General features: G+C 41.2%; 1 protein-coding gene across 1 annotated transcript in view; it reads left to right on the top strand.

Annotated features, from left to right (window-relative positions):
• Positions 1 to 956: 956 nt before the first annotated feature.
• The window catches only part of LOC126214890 (uncharacterized), a 49,246-nt gene continuing 24,713 nt past the window's right edge, over positions 957 to 25,489 (top strand). The window contains exon 1 of the mRNA XM_049941534.1: positions 957 to 1,052. Coding sequence (XP_049797491.1) covers positions 957 to 1,052 — 96 coding nt within the window. The remainder of the gene's footprint in view (positions 1,053 to 25,489) is intronic.

The raw sequence follows: 25,489 nt of genomic DNA on the forward strand, positions 1-25,489 counted from the left end.
GTCGAACGCCTTTCGAAAGTCGAGGAATATGGCGTCAACCTGGGAGCCGGTATCTAGAGCCTGTTGTATATCATGCAGAAAGAGAGCCAGCTGTAAGACCGCTGTTTCCTAAAACGGTGCTGGTTTCTGCAGATGAGCTTCTCTGACGATTACAGACCGAATAAAAATGACGAGTTTTCTAAAGTGTGACCAATCTTTGGTATAATCAATCAAAAGTATCTTCTATTTGCAATATTTTCATATTATTTGTCTATTGGCGAGGAAATGGTCCCTTATTTTGGGAGACATTCCTGCAAGATGTTCGTCAATGGAAAAATGTCGGATTAGGCTTCAAATTGTGGTGTTTGTGCAATTCAAATGGCTAGCTTTGGATGAACAAGTAGTTATGAATTTGCTTTCAGTTGTTGAAGACCCGTCTCGTCATTCTATATATTTTGATAATTTCTTTTCCTTTTTTTTATTTTAAAACAAAAGGGATTTTTTTGCCATTGGTACAATTCGGAAGAACAGCACTGCAAAGCGCTCAAAAAAAAAAAAAGGCAGGGATGTGTTTGTCTTTCTCTTTGACGATAAGACTGAAATCATGATAGCAAAGCGGAATGGCAATTCCGCTGCGACAGTAGTTACCAACAACGGCACCATCCAACCTTTAGCGAATGCAAAAAGATGCAGTCGGAAAGGAAAGAGAAGTATTTCTCTGCTCCAACCCAGGGTAACAGCTCAGTACAATCAACATATGGATGGCGTTGATTTACACGATAATGCTATTTCCAATTACGGAATTCGAATAAGAGGCAAGAAATGGTGGTGGCCTCTCTTCACCAACGTCACATACAGTGTAATTGTGAATTCACGGAAAATATACAGTCTTGCAAATGAAGAAAATATGTCACAACTTGAATTTCCATCATACTTATACATGACCCTTCTGAAATCAGAAGCTACTGCAGCCGAGAATGAAGGAAACAGAGAAACTCCAACCTCTCAGGAAACAGGAAAATGCACTTATGGGCGTCCCTCCAAATGCTCTCTTCCGAAAGAAAAATGCTGATGTAGGCCACATAATAATAGAGAAGAAAAACAAAGCAAGAAGAAGATGCAGAGTGTGTAAAAGTACAACAATTTACAAATGCAAAAAATATAATGTATGTATCCATTCAAACACTTGTCAAACATTTTACAAGATAACGGAATAAGACTCCTTATAGTTGCAAATTTGCGGAAACGCAACATTTTGCTGTACTTTAATTAGGACCTGTTGTAAGTAGGCTGTTTAGGTTTTTGTATTGGTAACGCCACGTAGCGCTCTGTATGAAAATCACTGGCTGTGCTGTGTGCAGTCTGTGGCTGGTTTACATTGTTGTTGGCTATTGTAGTGTTGGGCTGTTGTCTGTTAACAGCGCGTAGCGTTGCGCAGTTGGAGGTGAGCCGCCAGCAGTGGTGGATGTGGGGAGTGAGATGGCGGATTTTTGAGAATGGATAATCTGGAGGTGTGTCCATCAGAAACAGTACATTTGTAAGAATGGATGTCATGAACTGCTATATATATTATTGCTTTTGAACACTATTAAGGTAAATACATTGTTCGTTCTCTATCAAAATCTTTCATTTGCTAACTATGCCTATCAGTAGTTAGTGCCTTCCGTAGTTTGAATCTTTTATTTAGCTGGCAGTAGTGGCGCTCGCTGTATTGCAGTAGTTCGAGTAACGAAGATTTTTGTGAGGTAAGTGATTTGTGAAAGGTATAGGTTAATGTTAGTCAGGGCCATTCTTTTGTAGGGAGTCTTGAAAGTCAGATTGCGTAGCGCTAAAAAATATTGTGTCAGTTTAAGCACAGTCATGTATAATTTTTCTAAGGGGACGTATGATCTTGACTGTGTAATGAAAGATTTTAATAGAGAACAAACAATGTATTTACCTCAATAGTCATAATATATATAGCAGTTCATGACATCCATTCTTACAAATGTACTGTTTCTGATGGACACACCTCTAGATTATCCATTCTCAAAAATCCGCCATCTCACTTCCCCACATCTACCACTGCTGGCGGCTCACCTCCAACTGCGCAACGCTACGCGCTGTTAACAGCCAACAGCCCAACACTACAATAGCCAACAACAATGCAAACCAGCCACAGACTGCATACAGCACAGCCAGTGATTTTCATACAGAGCGCTACGTGGCGTTACCAATATAAAAACCTAAACAGCCTACTTACACTGTGTGTTTCTTTTTTGTATGTTTATGTCTATATTAGTGTACAATTAGATCAAATATTATTTTCAAAAGAATTTTTGTTATTATTAATGCTTGGTCCCTAATGGGTTTTGCACCATCCTTAACGTTGTACTGAATAACAGATTAATTTTTGAGGTTGTTGGATTGAAGGAAAGCATCGAAACAATTCAGTGGCAGGCTGCCAGATTTATTACCAGTAGGTTCCTACAACATGTAACAGTTATGTAGATGTTTCGGGAACTCAAATGGGAATCCATGGAGGGAAGACGAAGTTCTTTTGTAGAAACAAAGCTGAGAAAAATTAGCATTTGAAGATGACAGCCGAACGACTCTACTGCCGCCAAGAATATAAGATACGAGAAATTAGGGCAGATACGGAGACACAAAGGCAGTCGTTTTTCCCTCTTCACTATTCGCAAGTGGAACAGGAAAGGAAATGAGTAGTAGTGGTACAGGGTACCCTCCGCCACACACCATGCCGTGGCTTGCGGAGTATCTGTGTAGAGGTAGATGTAGTTTAACTATCCACATCGACACCAACGCTCCGCAACCGTCTTAGCAGTTAGCTATTTTGCCTCTGAAGATCTTTCCAGCAGTCTGAGAGGAAACGTTAGGAGAAAGTTTTATACGTCGACCACGGTCTAAGAGCCCGGAAGTTTTAAGTGCTGTCGGTACCATTCGTGAAAATTTACATTGTATAGCCAGTCACTCAGTAAGTTAGCACACTGCCTTTTATATAGCGAGAAAAAGATTAAATCTATTTGAAAGATATTGTTAATTCTTCAGTTACAGAATTTAATGGCGCGTAAAATCGTATATATACTATTTGTATAACGTGTGGACGGTGAAGTTATGCTTCGTCGGTGAAATAGGAGGAGATCTTTTGTCATGGAACATGTGATACTCAGTTTCTTAAACTTCTTAACAGTTTTCACCGTCTTCAAAATGGAAATTTGTGTTAGGTGCCAATAGCTTTCGTTTCAAATTATTACTAGCTTGGAACTCGTTTTTCTTAATACTACTTCTCAGTATGATTTCACTTACTAATTAATGGTGTGCGGTAGTGTAATAATGTGACACATAAACTGTTAAATACAGTACTGTCAATCTTTTCTAGACTACAAGACTTTTAAATAGAATATTTGTTTGTCGGAGATGACCATGCTGAACCTTGGAACAGTTTTTCATATTTGGATGAACCTCAACGCTCCAGAGTAATATTTGTAGTTTCAGGAAAAGGCTGCAGCGCACGTAATGCGAATGCTACCATTTTAAAATAGAATAAGAAAATATATTAAACTTCTATTGCGCGGCTGGCTAGAACTGAAATTCCTGAAAAGTATTCTAAGATGCAACTGTCTCACTTCGACAAAAGCGATGAATCAAGTTTATTTTTATATTATTTGACGCCTTTGGTTTTATATCGCCTTGTAGACTGTTGTGAATATTTTACGATACCTCATTATGGCCTGCGGAACGGAACTGTTTGTATAATACAGAAATTTTTATTGGAATCTCATGGTGGAGAATCACGACTTTTTTTCAAATATTTACGAGCTGTGGGGCGCCACTTTTCAAATATACTGGGCTGTAGTTTATTCCTAGAGTGATCACTTACAGCCGGCCGCTGTGATCGAGCGGTTCTAGGATCTTCAGTCTGGACCCGCGCGAACGCTACGGTCGCAGGATCGAATCCTGCCGCGGGCATGGATGTGTGTGATGTCCTTAGGTTAGTTAGGTTTAAGTAGTTCTAAGTTCTAGGGGACTGATGACCTCAGATGTTAAGTCCCATAGTGCTCAGAGCCATTTGAACCTTTTGAACGTTTAACGCGAGTTGTCTATCTTTACACCAGTTTGAAAGCTCACCAAGATCCGTCTGAATATTTGTGGATCTTTCGTCAGGTAGTACTTCATTACTGGTAACTGCAGCTTCTACAAAAAGCCTTACCTTACTATTGACTGCAGGGTCGTTAATGTATTACATGAACAGCAGGGGTCCCAGCACATTTCCCTGGGGCAGACCCGAAGTTACTTCTACATCTGTCGGTTACTCCCCAACCAAGATAAGATGCTACATCCTCTCTACCAAAAAATCCTCAATCCAATCTCAGATTCCGGGTGATACCCCATACGAACTTGCTTTCGATAATAAGCGTAAACATGGCACTGAGTCCACTGGCCTTTCGAAATCCAGATGTCTTGCATCTACATGTCTGCCTTGATACACAGCTTTCGGGATGTCACGTGAGGGGAGTGCGAATTTATCTCAAGATCGACGTTCGCGGAATATGTTGTGGTTGACATGGACATAGTAAGCAGTCAGTCTCCATCTGACTGGCAATTAATTACATGTGGTGTTCCTCAAGGTTCCATTTTGCATTTTGGGTCCATTGCTTTTTCTTGTGTATATTAATGACCTCTCATCTGTTACATTACCAGATGCTAAGTGTGCTTTGTTTGTAGATGATGCAAACATTGAAATAAGTAGCAAGTCAAGTACAGATTTAGAAATAGCTGCTAATCCAATTTTCACTGACATTAATAAGTGGTTTAAAGCTAATTCTTTGTCATTATACTTTGAGAATACCCACTATATGCTGTTCACAATCTGTAAGGGATTGCCTTCCAGCATGAGTATAACGTATGAAGACATGCAGATCGAAGAGGTTGACAGTGTTAAATTTCTGGGATTACAACTCGATAATAAATTCAGTTGGAAAGAATTGCTTAAGCGCCTAAACAAGTCTCTATTTGCCGTGAGAATGATATCAGATGTAGGAGATACAAATATAAAAAAACTTACATACTTTGCTTACTTTCATTCTATTATGTCGCATGGGATCATATTCTAGGGCAACTCATCAAACCGAGCAAAAGTTTTTACTGTGCAAAAGCGTGTGATAAGAATCATTTGTGGTGTACATCAAGAACGTCTTATAGAAACCTGTTCAAGGAACTTCGTATTCTAACCACTGCTTCTCAGTATATTTATTCCTTAATGAAATTTGTTGCAAGTAATACATCTCTATTTCCAACCAATAGTTCAGTATACAGTATCAATACTAGGAATAAGAAGAATTTACATAAAGGCCTAAAATCACTTACTTTGGTCCAAAAAGGGGTCCAATATTCAGGATCATACATTTTTAATCAATTGCCAGCAGCCATTAAAAAGTTGGTTTCAGACAAAGCACGGTTTAAACAGAGACTTTTTGATAGGCAACTCCTTCTACTCCATAGATGAATATCGTATCAGAGACTGTCAAGTCAGCTTAAGTAAAAATGTTTGTTAGAATTAAGTTTTAACAACACTTGGTCACAACAGTCAAGATTAGGTATTCTGTGTATGATAACTTTATTAATAGTGCATAACAGTGTTTCATTCTGACAGTGTGTTAATTCTGTAAAGTTTAGCTGTCCCAGTTTACTGCACTGTATTAACTTATTTTCGACTATCTCCTGACAAATGGTCAGGGTAGTAAGTATTATATTCAAATGTTTTATTTTTTTATGTTATACTTTCTGACATGTTCCACACCCACGAGAATCATCTTATTTTTTAGGTCTATCGAACGAAAACTGAATCTAATCTAGTCATTCTGTTAGAGATGCTTGATTATGTGAGACCCGAGTTTCTCCTGGCGTATACAACTTTCAAATAACTTCCGGGAATTCAGCCAGGTAACACTTTCAGCAACCGCCGATATTTCGGCGGGAGAACACCCCGCCATTTTCAAGGCAAACTGCAACGGACAGGCGGCGTACATGCAAATTTAATACCTCGGTTCTCCGACAGAAGCAGGAAAGATAACACACACACACACTGAACACTAGTGCCACCAAAGATGACCAAAGTCAGAGCTATCGATAGTGAGACTATGAATTCGCAGGTGAGGCAGCATTGACTCTGTTCCTCTGTTTTTTGACAAGGGAGAGAGCCGGATTCCAAACAGAGTTTAAACTCTGTTTGGAATCCGGCTGAATTCCCGGAAGTTATTTGAATGCTTGATTATGTTTGAGCTCAAAATATGTCCCAACGTCCTTCGACAAATTTCTGTGAAGGACATTGTACGGTAGTTGACGTTGTCCTCGACGGCGAGTGTTCATCAGAGGCAACGGTATCATCAGGAGTGTCCCAGGGAATTGGGATATGACCGCTGTTGTTCTATATACATAAATGATCTGACGGACAATGTGGGCACCAGTCTGCAGCTGTTTGCTGATGATGCAGTGATGTACGGGAAGATGTCGAAGTTGAGTGGCTGCAGGAGGATACAAGACAACTTAGACAAAATTTCTAGTTGGTGTAACGAATGACAGCTAGGCTCTAAATGTAGGAAAATGTAAGTTATGCGGATGAGTAGGAAAAACAAACTCGTAATGTTCGGATACAGCATTAGTTGTCTGCTGCTTGGTACGGTCACGTCGTTTAAATACCTGGAGGTAACGTTGCAAACCGATATGAAATGGCAAACTATTTTATATTCTACGCATCCGCAGCTGTTGAAAGGTATGATGTTGGGAAGAATTTCGCTAACAGCTGGTAAAATTGTTGTTTGTTAAAACACGACCGGTTTCGCGGCCTAAAGCCGCATCATCAGGTGCATCGTCTTCGTTATCTTTCGCTCGCCACAGTATTGACAATATTCACCGAACAGTAACTTTTGACTAGAAACCATAGGTATGGGTGTGATATTTTAATGTTGTGAGTATATTTATACATTCCTTTATTAATTTTAATATGAACAAAATGTGGTGGCACACTATTTTGCTTTTTACTTTCTAGGCTGCACCTGATGATGCGGCTGTAGGCCGTGAAACCGGTTCTCTTTCAATAAACAGCAATTTTACCAGTTGTTAGTGGAATTCTTCCTAACATCGCGATATGAAATGGAATGACCATTAAATGAAACAACAAGTTCACTGTTACCAGTCACCGTTGACTGGTGACTGGTAACAGTGACTGGTAACAGTGAACTTGTTGTTTCATTTAATGTCAGTAACAGTCACGGTAAAGCCTAACCTAAAAATGCTCGCATTTAAACTTGAATGACCATGTCGTGTTGGTAGTAGGGAAGACTTCGTTTTATTGGGAGAATTTTAGGAAAGTGAGGCTTATCTCTAAAGGACACTATTGTGACCGATTCTTGAGTACTGTTAGAGTGTTTGGGATGCCCAGCAGATCGGATTAAAAGAAGACATCGATGCAATTCATTGGCGTGGTGCTAGATTTGTTACCTGTAGGTTCGATCAGCACCCAGGTACTACGGACAAGCTTTGTGAACTCAAATGGAGGAAAGACAAAGCTTTTTTTTTAGCGAGAAACTATTGCGAATTTGACGCTGACCGCAGATCGATACTACTGCCGCCGAAATACATTTCGCGTGAGGACCATGAAGATAAGGTGCGAGAAATTAGGGCTCCTACAGAGGCATGTACCATGTGTACCGGTATGAAATAGGCGTTCTTTTGTGAAAATGAAACAGTAATTTTGAATTGAAAAGTAAAAACATTTTATTCAAAGTACTGACCATTGCTTTCTATACATTTTGACCACCTTTCTGGCAATCTGTGGACACCACGCCAATAGAAATGTTCGTGTTTTGAAGCAAACCAATCATATACCCCATTTTCGACTTCTTCGTAGGAATCGAAGTGTTCCTCAGCCAATGCGTGTCCCATTGATGAAAACAAATGGTAGTCAGAAGGCGCCAAGTCTGGTGAATACGGCGGGTGGGGTAGCAGCTCCAAGCCAAGTGTTTTGATTGTATCCAGAACCAGTTTTGCTTTGTGTGCAGGTGCATTGTTATGTAAAAAATTACTTTGCCATGTCTTCTGGCCCATTTTGGTCTTTTTTCGACCAATGCATAGTTCAAATTGACTATTTGTTGTCAGTAGAGATTAGTATTCACAGTTTCACTGGGTTTTAGAAGCTCATGACACACCACACCTTTCTGATCCCACCAAACACAGAGCATTGTCTTCTTGCCGAATCGATCTGGTTTTGCAGTCGATGTTGATGGTTGTCCCGGATTAACCCATGATTTTTCCCGTTTAGGACTCTTAAAATAAATCTATTTTTCATCGCCAGTAACAATTCGATGCAAAATTGATTTTCTTTCACGTCTTTGAAGCAAAATTTGAAAAATGGTTTTTCGGTTTTCCATCTGTCTTTCATTAAATTCATATGGCACCCGTTTTCCACACTTTTGAATCTTTCCCATAGCTTTCAAACGGTCAGAAATTGTTTGTTGTGCAACATTTAGCATTGCTGCCATTTGCTTCTGACTCAAAGTATCATCTCCACCCATTATTGCTTGCAATTCGGCGTCTTCGAACTTTTTTGGTGGTCTTCCACGTTCTTCATTTCTTACATTAAAATCATTATTTCTGAACCGTTGAAACCATCTTTTGCGTGTTGCTTCTGATAGAGCATGATCACCATATGCCTCAACAAGCATTCAATGCGACTCTGCAGCACTTTTTTTCAAATGAAAACAAAAAAATTAATGCTTTCCGCAAATCATCATTTTCTGGTACAAAATTCGACATTGTTAACACTATGAAAACATATGATGATGTTTGTTCCATGACTTGATGTATACTAAATATCTTTGACAGATGTCATAAAAGCCAAACAAACAAAAAAAATTGAGGCTCGTTCACAACAAATGTTCCCTATCGACACATTTGTATCTTAACGCTCATTTCATACCGGTACACCTGGTAGATAGTCGTTTTCCCCTTCCCCTGTTTGCGGGTATAACAGGAAGGGAAATGACTACAGGGTACCCTCTGCCACGCACCGTACGGTGGCTTGCGGGGTATCTATGTAGGTGTAGGCGCATATCACTTTTGCTACCTTTCTTGTAGACGGGTGTGACGCGGTATGTCGACTCGCTGTGGAAAAGTTTGACTGTACTTTCCACACCGAGTTCCCGCTGTCTGAATTTCGTTGAGATCCGGCCTCTCTCGACCACTTGTCCTGTGTGTTGTGCTGTTCCGTGGGTCACTTTCCCACTGCAAGGCGGTGTTTACTGCGCGTGGAACGGACTCCCCACATTCCAGGTGGACGCCCCCTCCCACCCCCCAAGGCCGCGGCATGCATTCCACGGACAAAACACACTTGGGCAGACCGCTAGCGGCGGATGTCTAGAGTCCAGTTAGCGGACAAAGGGCCCGCCTGCCCGTCTCCTGCTCTGCTTTTCGTCCCCACTACATAGTGCCCCACTGCGAAACAGCGCGGTCTCCAAAAACATCTTTTACGTGAAACCCGATTCTGCTCTCTAGGGAGGATTTTCCGATAACAGTGATTTCTGTGACTATTACTTTTCAGAAAGTGGTCTTCTTTATGTGTGATGTATTACAGTCTTAAATCACATGGGATTACAGCTTGATAATAAATTCAACTGGGAGGAGCACACCACAGAACTGCTGAAGCGTCTTAACAAATCTCTATTTGCGATGCGAATTGTATCCGTCATAGGGGATATAAAAATGAAAAAGCTGGAATACTCTGCTTACTTTCATTCCATAATGTCATATGGGATTTTTTGGGGTAATTCATCAAGCCAAGCTAAAGTTTTCCGGGCACAAAAACGTGCAGTAAGAGTTATATGTGGTTTGAACTCAAGAACATCCTGCAGAGGCCTGTTTACGGAACTGGGGATACTAACTACTGCTTCCTAATATATTTATTCCTTAATGAAATTTGTCATTAAAAATATATCACTTTTTCAAACCAACCGCTCAATTCATGGAATCAAGACTAGAAATAAGAATAATCTTCACAAGGATTTAAAGTCACTTAGTCTTGTACAAAAAGGTGCCCATTATTCAGGAACTCACATTTTCAATAACTTGCCAGCAGCCATAAAAAGCTTAACAACCAATGAAATTCAGTTTAAGGGGAGCCTAAAGGATTTATTGGTGGCATATATATGTTGTTGTTGTTGTGGTCTTCAGTCCTGGGACTGGTTTGATGCAGCTCTCCATGCTACTCTATCCTGTGCAAGCTTCTTCATCTCCCAGTACCTACTGCAACATACATCCTTCTGAATCTGCTTAGTGTATTCATCTCTTGGTCTCCCTCTACGATTTTTACCCTCCACGCTGCCCTCCAATGCTAAATTTGTGAGCCCTTGATGCCTCAAAACATGTCCTACCAACCGATCCCTTCTTCTAGTCAAGTTGTGCCACAAACTTTTCTCCCCAATCCTATTCAATACCTCCTCATTAGTTACGTGATCTACCCATCTAATCTTCAGCATTCTTCTGTAGCACCACATTTCAAAAGCTTCTATTCTCTTCTTATCCAAACTAATTATCGTCCATGTTTCACTTCCATACGTGGCTACACTCCATACAAATACTTTCAGAAACGACTTCCTGACACTTAAATCTATACTCGACGTTAACAAATTTCTCTTCTTCAGAAACGATTTCTTTGCCATTGCCAGTCTACATTTTATATCCCCTCTACTTCGACCATCATCAGTTATTTTACTCCTTTACTACTTTAAGTGTCTCATTTCCTAATCTAATCCCCTCAGCATCACCCGATTTATATATATATATATATATATATATATATATATATATATATATATATATATAAGTACAATATAACTTCTGCACAATTCCAGTAATGTGTTAATTGTAAATATATGTGTGTGTGTACAATCTAACTTCTGCACCATTTCAGTGCAGTAATGTGGTGCTACAGAAGAATGCTGAAGATAAGGTGGGTAGATCACGTAACTAATGAGGAGGTATTGAATAGGATTGGGGAGAAGAGAAGTTTCTGGCACAACTTGACTAGAAGAAGGGATCGGTTGGTAGGACATGTTTTGAGGCATCAAGGGATCACAAATTTAGCATTGGAGGGCAGCGTGGAGGGTAAAAGTCGTAGAGGGAGACCAAGAGATGAATACACCAAGCAGATTCAGAAGGATGTAGGTTGCAGTAGGTACTGGGAGATGAAGGAGCTTGCACAGGATAGAGTAGCATGGAGAGCTGCATCAAACCAGTCTCAGGACTGAAGACCACAACAACAACAACAATGTGTTCATTGTAAATAAGTATTATAGTAGTTGTATTACATCTTTATTACCTTATAAATAAATAAGAAATCTTTATTTTAAATTCAGTGCATTAGTATTTGTAAAATGACTATTTCGTATAGTGTGCATTAAAAAATGAAGATCCTTCCACCTGGGACCTGTGGAATGGTACATTAGCTTATTTGTTTCAGTTGTAAATATTTGTCATGTATTGTTGTTTTTATGACATGTTCTACATCCTGGAGGACCTCCTCACTATGGATCAATTGGAATGAAAGTAAATCTAATCTAATCTAAACACTCCATCAACCTTAAAACGTTCCTGCTGTTACTAATCGCCGTAACTGTAACAACGTGATTAATCACAAGTAACAACTAACAGACACTGTCACCTATCTCTATTACTAACGCAACCAGCTGTCTGCAACCAAGGCCCAGTTGCAGGTTGCCTATCCAAGAGCATCCAGGAGTGACAAAAATTATATTTCCAGTGTTATGCATTACTGTTGACGGAGTTTAAAAAATGCAAAATGCAGCCATAACCGACTAAGAGGTATAATCTTATGTTAAAAGTGTAACACAACAACTCAAGGAGTACATTTTGATTCAGCTGTGGGTTATTGATGAAGCATTGTATATCGGTACAATTTTGTCATATGATAACATGGTTGGAGACTGTGGCTGTTATTTGAAGACAAATCTTGATGGTGTTGAGACAGCAACCACCCACAAATTTATTTCAAGTTCCTTTATTCAAAAGGTACCGTTACTGGTTTCGAATCATTACAATTCATCGTCAGAAGGCTTTCATGCTTTCATTAGAACATGTGGTGCGTTTTTTATTGATTAGTTGTCGTGAAATGTCGGTTTGGAGTACTTCTTTGCATCGACAATTGTATATTGGGTTAACTAAACGAAATTTTTAAGCCTTCTTTCACAAACTTCATTATCTCTTTGTGCCCCGAGATTAGGGTTATAAGCCCATACTCTGATACATAACTGAGCACAAAGATGAGAAAGAAGCAAAGATTAACGTGTCAACTTTTTAAACCTATTGATTCTTGACTTGAACCGTAAATGTCATCCCTCTTGACAATTTTGATAAAATTACGTATGGTTTTACAGAATTCATTAGGACATCATTTACAATAACTATGACTAAATATGTTTACAAAATTAGTCAGGATAGCATTTGCAATAACTTTGCCTTAAAATATTTAACTTTAAATGCGTACATTTTAGGTTAGGCTTTACCGTGACTGTTACTGACATGAAATGAAACAACAATTTTACTGTTACCAGTCACCGTTTTATTTATTTTCACGACGCGTTTCAAAGGTTTAAACCTCCATCATCGGGTGGATTTACATTAGTTAGTACGACATTTGTGTGTGTGTTGTGTTACGATTTTTGGAGGAACTTGTGGCACTGCCTCCAGTGGGCACAGGTTCCTTTCGCTGTCGTAACACAGACGGTATACATGTGATATGTTACGACAGCGAACACTGGAGGCAGTGCCACAAGTTCCTCCAAAAATCGTAACACAACACACACACAAATGTCGTACTAACTAATGTAAATCCACCCGATGATGGAGGTTTAAACCTTTGAAACGCGTCGTGGAAATAAATAAAACGGCGACTGGTAACAGTAAAATTGTTGTTTCATTTTATGCCTTAACAGACATTGGAGTAGAGTTATTAACAGGAATGGATGATCCACTGTCTCCTTTCATCTCAATACAATAAAAACAATAGCCACAAACAATGAATCTGACTTCACCATTGACAAAAGTCTCAATAAAAAACTGAAGAAGGAAGCCAGATCCCTACTGTACCCAGTGAACAACTTAGACCGAAAATGAATCGCTGCAGTTTACCGTTTATAGGTGAATAGAAAAAGCAACATTTTAAAAGCAAAAAGTTTCTCTGTGCTGTTCTATATACCATAAAAATGGCATCCGTCCATCCTTGAGGGATGATGGTGTAGCATGCTTGGCGTCTGCTGTGGCTAAAAAGTCCCACTCGAGAGTGGCAGTCCCTACTGCAGTTTGGACATGTGAAATTTGAGGGACTTCGAACAGAAGCCGCTCTGTCTCTTCGCTTTGTCCTCTTCCTGATTTGTTCCTGTGTGCGTTCGTCCTCTGAGAGCTTGACGCCGTTGCGCACAGTTACTCGACACGGTCATCTGCAATGCTTTCCCAGCGGCTTGGATTGATTCTGGTCTTGGTCAGGTCTCTCTTGCAGACATCCTTGAAACGATGATGCGGTCGTCCCACTGGCCTCACACCTTCCTGAAGTTCGCCGTACAGCAGCTCTTTCGGTATCCGCTCAGGATCCATGCACCTGACATGTCCCAACCATCTTAGACGTCGATGACTCAGGAGTGCAAAGATGCTGGTTGTGCTTGCACGATGAAAGACTTCGGTGTTGGGTACTCTATCTCTCCAAGAGATCTGAAGGATCTTCCGGAGACAGCGGAGATGGAAGCTGTTGAGTCGAGATTCATGCCTAGAAAGAGTTGTCCATGTCTCACAGCTATAGAGAAGGGTGCTTATAACACAAGCGTTGTAGACTTTTAATTTAGTTTTTGTGGTAAGCAGTCCGTTGTTCCATACTCTGTTTTTCAGTCTAGCCATGACAGATGATGCCTTTGCGATTCTGTTAGTAAGTTCAGTGTCCATGGACAAGTTGCTACATATTGTGGATCCCAAGTAGGTAAAGTCATCAACTATCTGAAGAGGATTGCCATCAATGCTAATGGATGGAAGGTTGGTAGTGCTCTGCGCCATGATCTTAGTCTTTTGAAGGCTGATGAGTAGACCAAACTTTTCACAGGCATTTGATAATTTGTTGATTATATACTGCAGCTCATCTTCTGTGTTCGCTACTAGAGCTGCATCGTCCGCATATAACAACTCACGGATAACGACTGTATTTACTTTGGTCTTGGCCTTGAGGCGAGCAATGTTGAAAAGATGTCCATCAGACCTCGTATGTAGATACACTCCCTCCTCACAGTCTTCAAAGGCAAATCTGAGCAGAAGGGAAAAGAAAATCCCAAACAATGTAGGAGCTAACACACACCCCTGTTTCACACCGCTATTAACAGGGAATGCTTCTGATGTTTTACCGTTGAAGCAAATTGTTGCTTGTGTTTTCTCATGGAAAGAGACAATTATCTGCAGTAGTTTAGGTGGGCATCCAATCTTCTGCAACAGTTTGAAAAGCCCATTTCTGCTCACTAAATCTATATACCATAGACAGTAGGTATATGTCTCTCCAGTTAAAAAGATAAACAACCAGAGATCATGAAATGTAGAACTTATAAGACTGAGTCAAGAGCACAGATGCTGGAGATTAAGGAAGCCAGATTCATCCTTGCCGAGCTCTGCACAAATACATCATAGATATAGAAATCCTATGTATGGAGGGAAAGGGAGAAAAACTCACTCAGCGATTTTACAAATTAAGAAACATGTGAGTATCCTCACTTTTCTTGCTGAATCAAAAAATTCATTTCAAATATTCAGTCCTTCTAGACAATATTGCAGCCCCTAAATAGAAGGAAAAGTCTGGTGCATTCTTTCACATAACAAAATTCCGTTCATGTGCATTACTCTACGTGAAAGTATGTTTAGTCACACTCATTGCAAATGTTGACCTAACCCTTTCTGACCTGAAATTTTTTTCTGGAGGAAGGAAATTTTTTGTTTATGTGGTAATGCTCTTAGGTGATTTTTTAATGATTTTAGATGCGAGATCTATAAAAAAATATGTACTCGTTTTCAAAACATACTTTTTACTCTTAGCTTCATTTTATGAAATATTCTCTATTGTAATAAATAATTAAATGATCATCCAATAATTACCATACAAAATAACAATAACAATATTCAATTATACAGTGGAACAGAGAGAACCAACCACATCCGAGTATTCTGGTGCAAACTGCTACGATGACTTGCTGATATTTTCATAGTTATGCCCAACAGTTGGCAGCACTTGCGCTAGATGATGTGGTGGTGGTGGTGGTGTGTTGGGGCTTATGGGCACTCAACATCGAGGTCATCAGCGCCCTGACACACATTAAAAGGAACGAATGTGGACAGACCTAAGAAAACTAAAGCACACACTCAAAGAAAGCAGGAAAAGAAGGAAAGAAAATGCTACGTAAGAAAGTAAAACCTAAGGAAAGGGGAAACATAGCAACAAGAATGTCACAGGAAATTGTTATTGGCTGGCCACTTACATAAAATATGGGCGAGCTTGTCACACAGTGAGCAAATTAAAATCCTCTCCCTAAAATCTTTGTAAAAACATTTGATAGGGCACAGAACTTTAAAACTTTAACCACATTCGTCCGAGTGTTGCCTAAAAGAGATGGCAGGTCCGCTGGCAAGACAGCCGCGACCCGCTGGTCAGAAAATAAAATGCAATCCAATAAAACGTGGCGCACAGTGACCTGGACGCGCTAGATGAAAAGGTTGAACATTCACAAATGTGTACCTCAGGTTGGGAAAAAATACTTCTTCAGTTGCAGCTAAGATACAGTAAAAGCTAATGTACATAATTGTCGCCAGAGGGTCTGAAAGGGTTAATGAATTTTGTAAATCCGTATGTAATTTGGTCAGAATTGTCAACAGAACTCTGTAACAGTGTTAGTGAAGAATCTAAGGTTTAAAAAGTTGTCATGTGTAGCTTTGCTTGTTTCTCATCTTTGGAGATCAGTTATGTGCCAGGAAACGGGCTTACGACCAAAAACCTAGTTCGTACAGTAATAGTAAAGTTTGTGAAACAAGGTTAAAAAAAGTATTTCGTTTGGTCAATACAAGTATTATAACGAGAAACTGAGTGTTTGTCTTCAGGCAGATTGCTACAAATACCCGGACTTTATTTGTCCAATATTTGAGAATGAGGCACTTAGTGAATCCCAACAAATTTCTCGCGTAATTTTACACCTTCACGAAACTATTTCTCGCTGACACCCCTCGCAAAATGATGAAAGGAAAAACTTTATTGCTTACTTGACTTTCGCTGTCCATGGAATAAAACGGCCGCATCAGGCATGACGTTTAATTTTTTACTTCTAACTCAATCCGCAACACATTTTACAGCGTGTGTCACTAAATGTACCTGCAAAGTTATCACTGTAAGGGTGCGTTTACAGCTGTGCGCCTTACGATCTACGAATTCTGAGAAACACTAACAGTCTATACCGACAACTAACAATAGAAGAAAACTACCACATACAAAAGGCTATACTCGAAGGGAAAAATGTAATAAATGAAAACACAACACTCTGCAACAACACACTCTTACCGCTCTGAGAGAAATGACCAAGGACACAGAACAGAAAGCACACACACGCAAAAGAACCACTTCCCCATCACACACAGAGGCATAAATAATGAACAGAAGTCGTCGTAATTCGCGCTACAGTTTTTCATAGCCTTTCTCGCCACATGCGATACGCCTCTCGTGACACGCGCGAACAGCAAGATGGCGTAATATTCCAGATCATAAACAAAGTGCAAAAGTTTTGTTTTTGTGTGTAAAAAGCAACCACATACCATCCAACGAACGTGAGTACACCAATAGCTAAGCAACAGCTCAATACATACTAAAATAACTGGTTTCCACATCACTACCACAACCCAAGTATATACTGCTGACATACGAAGTTCACATTTTAGTGTTTGTTTACTAACAGCCGCTCACATGGTTGCAGATGACATGATGTTCGCTAAGTAAAAAGACGGCAACAGAAAAAAAAGACCGCAGAAAATATGTCACAAACAGCGCCAATAATTGCTTGAAACATGCTGTAACATACAATAAATAAGGTAGTATGAAAGTATCAATATAAAACTATATTTCAAAAGACGATTTGTAAAAATGTAATAATGTTTTACTGTGTTTGTACAACCATACCATTTTCTGCATGTTTTAGATTAAAAATCCCCGCTGATGATGGTGATATTAGTCGCCGAAACTAGTTTGGGATAATAAAGAAATAAACGAATAACAAGGTGTTCCGCATCAAGGCGGACTCCATTTCTGATATTACATCTACGTCAGCATCTACATCCATACTCCGCAAGCCACGTTACAGTGTTTGGCGGAGGGTACCTTGAGTACCTCTATCGGTTCTCTCTTCTATTCCAGTCTCGCATTGTTCTTGGAAAGAAGGATTGTCGGTATGCCTCTGTGTGGGCTCTAATCTCTTTGATCTTATACTCATGGTCTCTTCGCGAGATATACGTAGGAGGGAGCAATATACTGCTTGACTCCTCGGTGAAGGTGTGTTCTCGAAACTTCAACAAAAGCCCGTACCGAGCTACTGAGCGTCTCTCCTGCAGAGTCTTCCACTGGAGTTTATCTATCATCTCCGTAACGCTTTCGCGATTACTAAATGATCCTGTAACGAAGCGCGCTGCTCTCCGTTGAATCTTCTCTATCTTTTCTATCAAACCTATCTGGTATGAATCCCACACCGGTGAGCAGTATTCCAGCAGTGGGCTAACAAGTGTACTGTAACCTACTTCCTTTGTTTTCGGACTTCATGTCATAGGATTCTTCCAATGAATCTCAGTCTGGCATCCGTTTTACCGATGATCAACTTTATGTGATCATTCCATTTCAAATCACTCCTAATGCATACTCCCAGATAATTTATGGAATTAACTGCTTCCACTTGCTGACCTGCTATATTGTAGCTAAATGATAAAGGATCTTTCTTTCTATGTATTCGCAGCACATTACACTTGTCTACATTGAGATTCAATTGCCATTCCCTGCACCATGCGTCAATTCGCTGCAGATCCTCCTGCATTTCAGGACAATTTTCCATTGTTACAACCTCTCGATGTACCACAGCATCATCCGAAAAAAGCCTCAGTGAACTTCCGATGTCACCCACAAGGTCATTTACTGTTTTTCTATGCAAACACGGGCCAAATGGAAGAGTTCCAAGATAATATTATTGTTACGACTAGTCGCCGTGCGACTGTAGCTTGCCCCACACGGAGTAAAGGCGCCTAGTGTGAACAACAGGTGTGAATGGAATCCACTAGCACGCACATGTTGAGGAAGAGGTATCCGCCTATATGCGTGCCTCTATTTTCGTGTGAGTTGCAAGACACAAAGGTGTAAACACGGCTTTAAGATACACAGGCCTGAAAAACTAGCGTTCGCTTAAAACGGAGCGCAAATAATCCAGACTATGTTAATTCGGTGTCGGTAATAAGGGCAGTCAGAGTACTTGCAACGAAGTTAAAACATAAATTCAAACCTTTTCTAAACTTTTTCTCGTTCACATGTTTAAAGTCAAATATTAACACGTTAACTCATTTTTAAGGTAATTAGATGTCTGAAACCGTTTTATACATGGGAGTTAGAGTCTCTGCTCACTGGTATATCTGGCCCGGTGAACTGTGTTAACGCAACGGAAATATATTCTCGCCTGCATATACAGTATACCAATCCCTTAGCCCATTCATCTACATCTGCATATACGTACAGGGATACTCTGCAAATCATATTTAAGTACCTGGCAGAGGGTTCATCGAACCACCTTCACAATTCTCTATTATTCCAATCTCGTATAGCGCGCGGGAAGAATGAACACCTATATCTTTCCGTACGAGTTCTGATTCCCATTATTTTATCTTGGTGATCGTTCCTCCCTATGTAAGTCGGTGTCAACAACATATTTTCGCATTCGGAGCAGAAAGTTGGTGATTGGTTCAAACGGTTCAAATGGCTCTGAGCACTATGCGACTTAACTTCTGAGGTCATCAGTCGCCTAGAACTTAGAACTAATTAAACCTAACTAACCTAAGGACATCACACACATCCATGCCCGAGGCAGGATTCGAACCTGCGACCGTAGCGGTCGCTCGGCTCCAGACTCTAGCACCTAGAACCGCACGGCCACTCCGGCCGGCTTGGTGATTGGAATTTCGTGAGAAGATTCCGTCGCAACGATGTCCATCCCAAATCTTGTATCATTCCTGTGACAGTCTCTCCCATATTTCGCGATAATACAAAACGTGCTGCCTTTCTTTGAACTTTTTCGATGTACTCCGTCAGTCCTATCTGGTAAGAATCCCGCACCGCGCAACAGTATTCTAAAAGTGGACGGACAAGCGTAGTGTAGGCAGTCTCCTTAGTAGGTCTGTTACATCTTCTAAGTGTCCTGCCAATAAAACGCAGTCTTTGGTTAGCCTTCCCCACAACATTTTCTGTGTGTTCCTTTCAATATAAATTGTTCGTAACGGTATTTAGTTGAATTTACGGCTTTTAGATTAGACTGATATATTCAGAAGGATGTAGGTTGCAGTAGGTACTGGGAGATGAAGAAGCTTGCACAGGATAGAATAGCATGGAGAGCTGCATCAAACCAGTCTCAGGACTGAAGACCACAACAACAACAACATCGTGTAACCGAAGTTTAACCCGTTCCTTTTAGCACTCATGTGGATGACCTCACACTTATCGTTATTTAAGGTTAACTAGCATATTTCGCACCATCCGATATTTCTTCAAAATGTTTTGCAGTTTGTTTGGATCTTCTGATGACTTTATTAGTGGATAAACGACAGCGTCATCTACAAACAACCGAAGACGGTTGCTCAGATTGTCTCCCAAATCGTTTATATAGATAAGGAACAGCAAAGGGCCTATAACACTGCCTTGGGGAACGCCAGAAATCACTTCTGTTTTATTCGATGACTTTCTGTCAATTACAACGAACTGTGACCTCTCTGACAGGAAATTACAGATCCAGTCACATAACTGAGACGATATTCCATAAGCACGCAATTTCACTACGAGCCGCTTGTGTGGTACAGTGTCAAAAGCCTTCTGGAAATCCAGAAATGCGGTATCGATCTGAAATCCTTTGTCAATAGCACTCAGCACTTCATGTGAATAAAGAGCTAGTTGTATTTCACAGGAACGATGTTTTCTAAACCCATGTTGACTGTGTGTTCAAAAATGTTCAGATGTGTGTGAAATCTTATGGGACTTAACTGGTAAGGTCATCAGTCCCTAAGCTTACACACCACGTAACCTAAATTATCCGAAGGACACACACACACACCCATGCCCGAGGAAGGACTCGAACCTCCGCCGGGACCAGCCGCACAGTCCATGACTGCAGCGCCCGAGACCGCTCGGCTAATCCCCCGCGGCGACTGTGCGTCAATAGACCATTTTCTTCGAGGTAATTATTCCCTGATATCAGATAATTCTAGGAATCAGCCAGCCTTTGTCACTCGAAGATGGATCGTATCTTACCACGCTACGCCAGTTGTGTCTGCTACAAGCATGTGATTGTGTAGTGTAGGGAGTCTCCTTAGTAGGTCTGTTACATTTTGTAAGTGTCCTCCCTGTCAGTCCAGAGACTGGTTTGATGCAGCTCTCCATGCTACTCTATCCTGCCAATAAAAAGCAGGCTCAGACATGGTAATTGGATGCCTCTATAGGCTCCCTGGCTCAGCAGCTGTTGTGGCTGAGCACCTGAAGGATAATTTGGATAATATTTCGAGATTTCCCCACCATGTTATAGTTCTGGGTGGCGATTTTAACTTGCCGGATATAGACTGGGAGACTCAAACGCTCATAACGGGTGGCAAGGACAAAGAATCCGGTGAAATTTTTTTTAAGTGCTTTATCTGAAAACTACCTTGAGCAGTTAAACAGAGAGCCGACTCGTGGCGATAACATATTAGACCTTCTGGTGACTAACAGACCCGAATTATTTGAAACAGTTAACGCAGAACAGGGAATCAGCGATCATAAAGCGGTTACTGCATCGATGAATTCAGCCGTAAATAGAAATATTAAAAATGGTAGGAAGGTTTTTCTGTTTAGCAAAAGTGACAAAAAGCAGATTACAGAGTACCTGACGGCTCAACACAAAAAAAGTTTTGTCTCAAGTACAGATAGTGTTGAGGATCAGTGGACAAAGTTCAAAACCATCGTACAATATGCGTTAGATATGTGCCAAGCAAGATCGTAAGAGATTGAAAAGAGCCACGTGGTACAACAACCGAGTTAGGAAACTGCTGCGGAAGCAAAGGGAACTTCACAGCAAACATAAACATAGCGAAAGCGTTGCAGACAAACAAAAATTACGCGAAGCGAAATGTAGTGTGAGGAGGGCTATGCGAGAGGCGTTCAATGAATTCGAAAGTAAAGTTCCATGTACTGACTTGGCAGAAAATCCTAAGAAATTTTGGTCTTATGTCAAAGTGGTAGGTGGATCAAAACAAAATGTCTAGACACTCTGTGACCAAAATGGTACTGAATCAGAGGATGACAGACTAAAGGCCGAAATACTAAATGTCTTTTTCCAGAGCTGTTTCACAGAGGAAGACTGCAATGTAGTTCCTTCTCTAAATTGTCGCACACATGACAAAATGGTAGATACTGAAATAGACGACAGAGGGATAGAGAAACAATTAAAATCGCTCAAAAGAGGAAAGGCCGCTGGACCTGATGGGATACCAGTCCGATTTTACACAGAGTACGCGAAGGAACTTGCCCCCCTTCTTGCAGCGGTGTACCGTAGGTCTCTAGAAGAGCGTAGCGTTCCAAAGGATTAGAAAAGGGCACAGGTCATCCCCGTTTTCAAGAAGGGACGTCGAACAGATGTGCAGAACTATAGACCTATATCTCTAACGTCGATCAGTTGTAGAATTTTGGAACACGTATTATGTTCGAGTATAATGACTTTTCTGGAGACTAGAAATCTACTCTGTAGGAATCAGCATGGGTTTCGAAAAAGACGGTCGTGTGAAACCCAGCTCGCGCTATTCGTCCACGAGACTCAGAGAGCCATAGACACGGGTTCCCAGGTAGATGCCGTGTTTCTTGACTTCCGCAAGGCGTTCGATACAGTTACCCACAGTCGTTTAATGAAGAGCATATGGACTATCAGACCAATTGTGTGATTTGATTGAAGAGTTCCGAGATAACAGAACGAAGCATGTCATTCTTAATGGAGAGAAGTCTTCCGAAGTAAGAGTGATTTCAGGTGTTCCGCAGGGGAGTGTCATAGGACCGTTGCTATTCAGAATATACATAAATGACCTTGTGGATGACATCGGATGTTCACTGAGGCTTTTTGCAGATGATGCTGTGGTGTATCGAGAGGTTGTAACAATGGAAAATTGTACTGAAATGCAGGAGGATTTGCAGCGAATTGACGCATGGTGCAGGGAATGGCAATTGAATCTCAATGTAGATAAGTGTAATGAGCTGCGAATACATAGAAAGATAGTTCCCTTATCATTTAGCTACAAAATAGCCGCTCAGCAACTGGAAGCAGTTAATTTCATAAATTATCTGGGAGTATGCATTAGGAGTGATTTAAAATGGAATGATCATATGAAGTTGATCGTCGGTAAAGCAGATGCCAGACTGAGATTCATTGGAAGAATCCTAAGGAAATGCAATCCGAAAACAAAGGAAGTAGGTTACATTACGCTTGTTCGCCCACTGCTTGAATACTGCTCAACAGTGTGGGATCCGTCCCAGATAGGGTTGATAGAAGAGATAGAGAAGATCCAACGGAGAGCAGCGCGCTTCGTTACAGGATCATTTAGTAATCGCGAAAGCGTTACGGAGATGATAGATAAACTCCAGTAGCTCGGTACGGGCTTTTGTTAAAGTTTCGAGAACATACCTTCACCGAAGAGTCAAGCAGTATATTGCTCCCTCCTACGTATATCTCACGAAGAGACCATGAGGATAAAATCAGAGAGATTAGAGCCCACACAGAAGCATACCGACAATCCTTCTTTCCACGAACAATACGAGACTGGAATAGAAGGGAGAACCGATAGAGGTACTCAGGGTACCCTCCGCCACACACCGTCAGGTGGCTTGCGGAGTATGGATGTAGATGTAGATGATTACAAATTTCGGCTGCTGACAGCCAAGGAGTGGATGTTGCCTTACAGGGGTCGCTGTGAAGGGACCAGTTAGCATGAACATGTGTCCCTATTTCGAGGGGTGTTCAATATGTAATGTAACGCACTATATTCTCGGCCAATTTCGGTTGACAAAATGTGGAATTTGTTGCGGGACAGCGTGAAATATCATAATGTTTCGATAAGCGGTGGCGCTATACGTTGTTGTTGTTGTTGTGGTCTTCAGTCCAGAGACTGGTTTGATGCAGCTCTCCATGCTACTCTATCCTGTGCAAGCTTCTTCATCTCCCAGTATCTACTGTAACCTACATCCTTCTGGATCTGCTTGGTGTATTCATCTCTTGGTCTCCCTCTACGATTTTTACCCTCCACGCTGCCCTCCAATACTAAATTTGTGATCCCTTGATGCCTCAGAATATGCCCTACCAACCGAGCCCTTCTTCTAGTCAAGTTGTGCCACAAATTTCTCTTCTCTCCAATTCTGTTCAATACCTCCTCGTTAGTTATGTGGTCTACTCATCTAATCTTCAGCATTCTTCTGTAGCACCACATTTCGAAAGCTTCTCTTCTCTGCCGGCCGAAGTGGCCGTGCGGTTAAAGGCGCTGCAGTCTGGAGCCGCAAGACTGCTACGGTCGCAGGTTCGAATCCTGCCTCGGGCATGGATGTTTGTGATGTCCTTAGGTTAGTTAGGTTTAACTAGTTCTAAGCTCTAGGGGACTAATGACCTCAGCAGTTGAGTCCCATAGTGCTCAGAGCCATTTGAACCATTTTTTTCTATTCTCTTCTTGTCTAATCTACGAGGGCAGTTCAATAAGTAATGCAACACATTTTTTTCTCGGCCAATTTTGGTTGAAAAAACCGGAAATTTCTTGTGGAATATTTTCAAACATTCCCGCTTCGTCTCGTATAGTTTCATTGACTTCCGACAGGTGGCAGCCCTGTACGGAGCTGTTAAAATGGCGTCTGTAACGGATGTGCGTTGCAAACAACGGGCAGTGATCGAGTTTCTTTTGGCGGAAAACCAGGGCATCTCAGATATTCATAGGCGCTTGCAGAATGTCTACGGTGATCTTTAGTGGACAAAAGCACGGTGAGTCGTTGGGCAAAGCGTGTGTCATCATCGCCGCAAGGTCAAGCAAGACTGATGTCCCGCGTGCGGGCCGGCCGTGCACAGCTGTGACTCCTGCAATGGCGGAGTGTGCGAACACACTCGTTCGAGATGATCGACGGATCACCATCAAACAACTCAGTGCTCAACTTGACATCTCTGTTGGTAGTGCTGTCACAATTGTTCACCAGTTGGGATATTCAAAGGTTTGTTCCTGCTGGGTCCCTCGTTGTCTAACCGAACACCATAAAGAGCAAAGGAGAACCATCTGTGCGGAATTGCTTGCTCGTCATGTGGCTGAGGGTGACAATTTCTTGTCAAAGATTGTTACAGGCGATGAAACATGGGTTCATCACTTCGAACCTGAAACAAAACGGCAATCAATGGAGTGGCGCCACACCCACTCCCCTACCAAGAAATAGTTTAAAGCCATACCCTCAGTCTTCTGGGACGCTGAAGGGGTTATTCTGTTCGATGTCCTTCCCCATGGTCAAACGATCAACTCTGAAGTGTATTGTGCTACTCTTCAGAAATTGAAGAAACGACTTCAGCGTGTTCGTAGGCACAAAAATCAGAACGAACTTCTCCTTCTTCATGACAACGCAAGACCTCACACAAGTCTTCGCACCCGAGAGGAGCTCACAAAACTTCAGTGGACTGTTCTTCCTCATGCACCCTACAGCCCCGATCTAGCACCGTTGGATTTCCATGTGTTTGGCCCAATCAAGGACGCAATCCGTGGGACGCACTACGCGGATGATGAAGAAGTTATTGATGCAGTACGACGTTGGCTCCGACATCGACCAGTGGAATGGTACCGTGCAGGCATACAGGCCCTCATTTCAAGGTGGCGTAAGGCCGTAGCATTGAATGGAGATTACGTTGAAAAATAGTGTTGTGTAGCTAAAAGATTGGGGAATAACCTGGTGTATTTCAATGCTGAATAAAACAACCTCTGTTTCAGAAAAAAATGTGTTGCATTACTTATTGAACTGCCCTCGTATTTATCATCCACGTTTCTTTTCCACACATGGCAACACTCCATACAAATACTTTCAGAAGCGACTTCCTGACACTTAAATCTATACTCGATGTTAACAAATTGCTATTCTTCAGAAACGCTTTTCTTGCCGTTG

Source organism: Schistocerca nitens, chromosome 12, assembly GCF_023898315.1.
Source record: "Schistocerca nitens isolate TAMUIC-IGC-003100 chromosome 12, iqSchNite1.1, whole genome shotgun sequence".
In the NCBI taxonomy this organism is placed as follows: Eukaryota; Metazoa; Arthropoda; class Insecta; order Orthoptera; family Acrididae; genus Schistocerca; species Schistocerca nitens.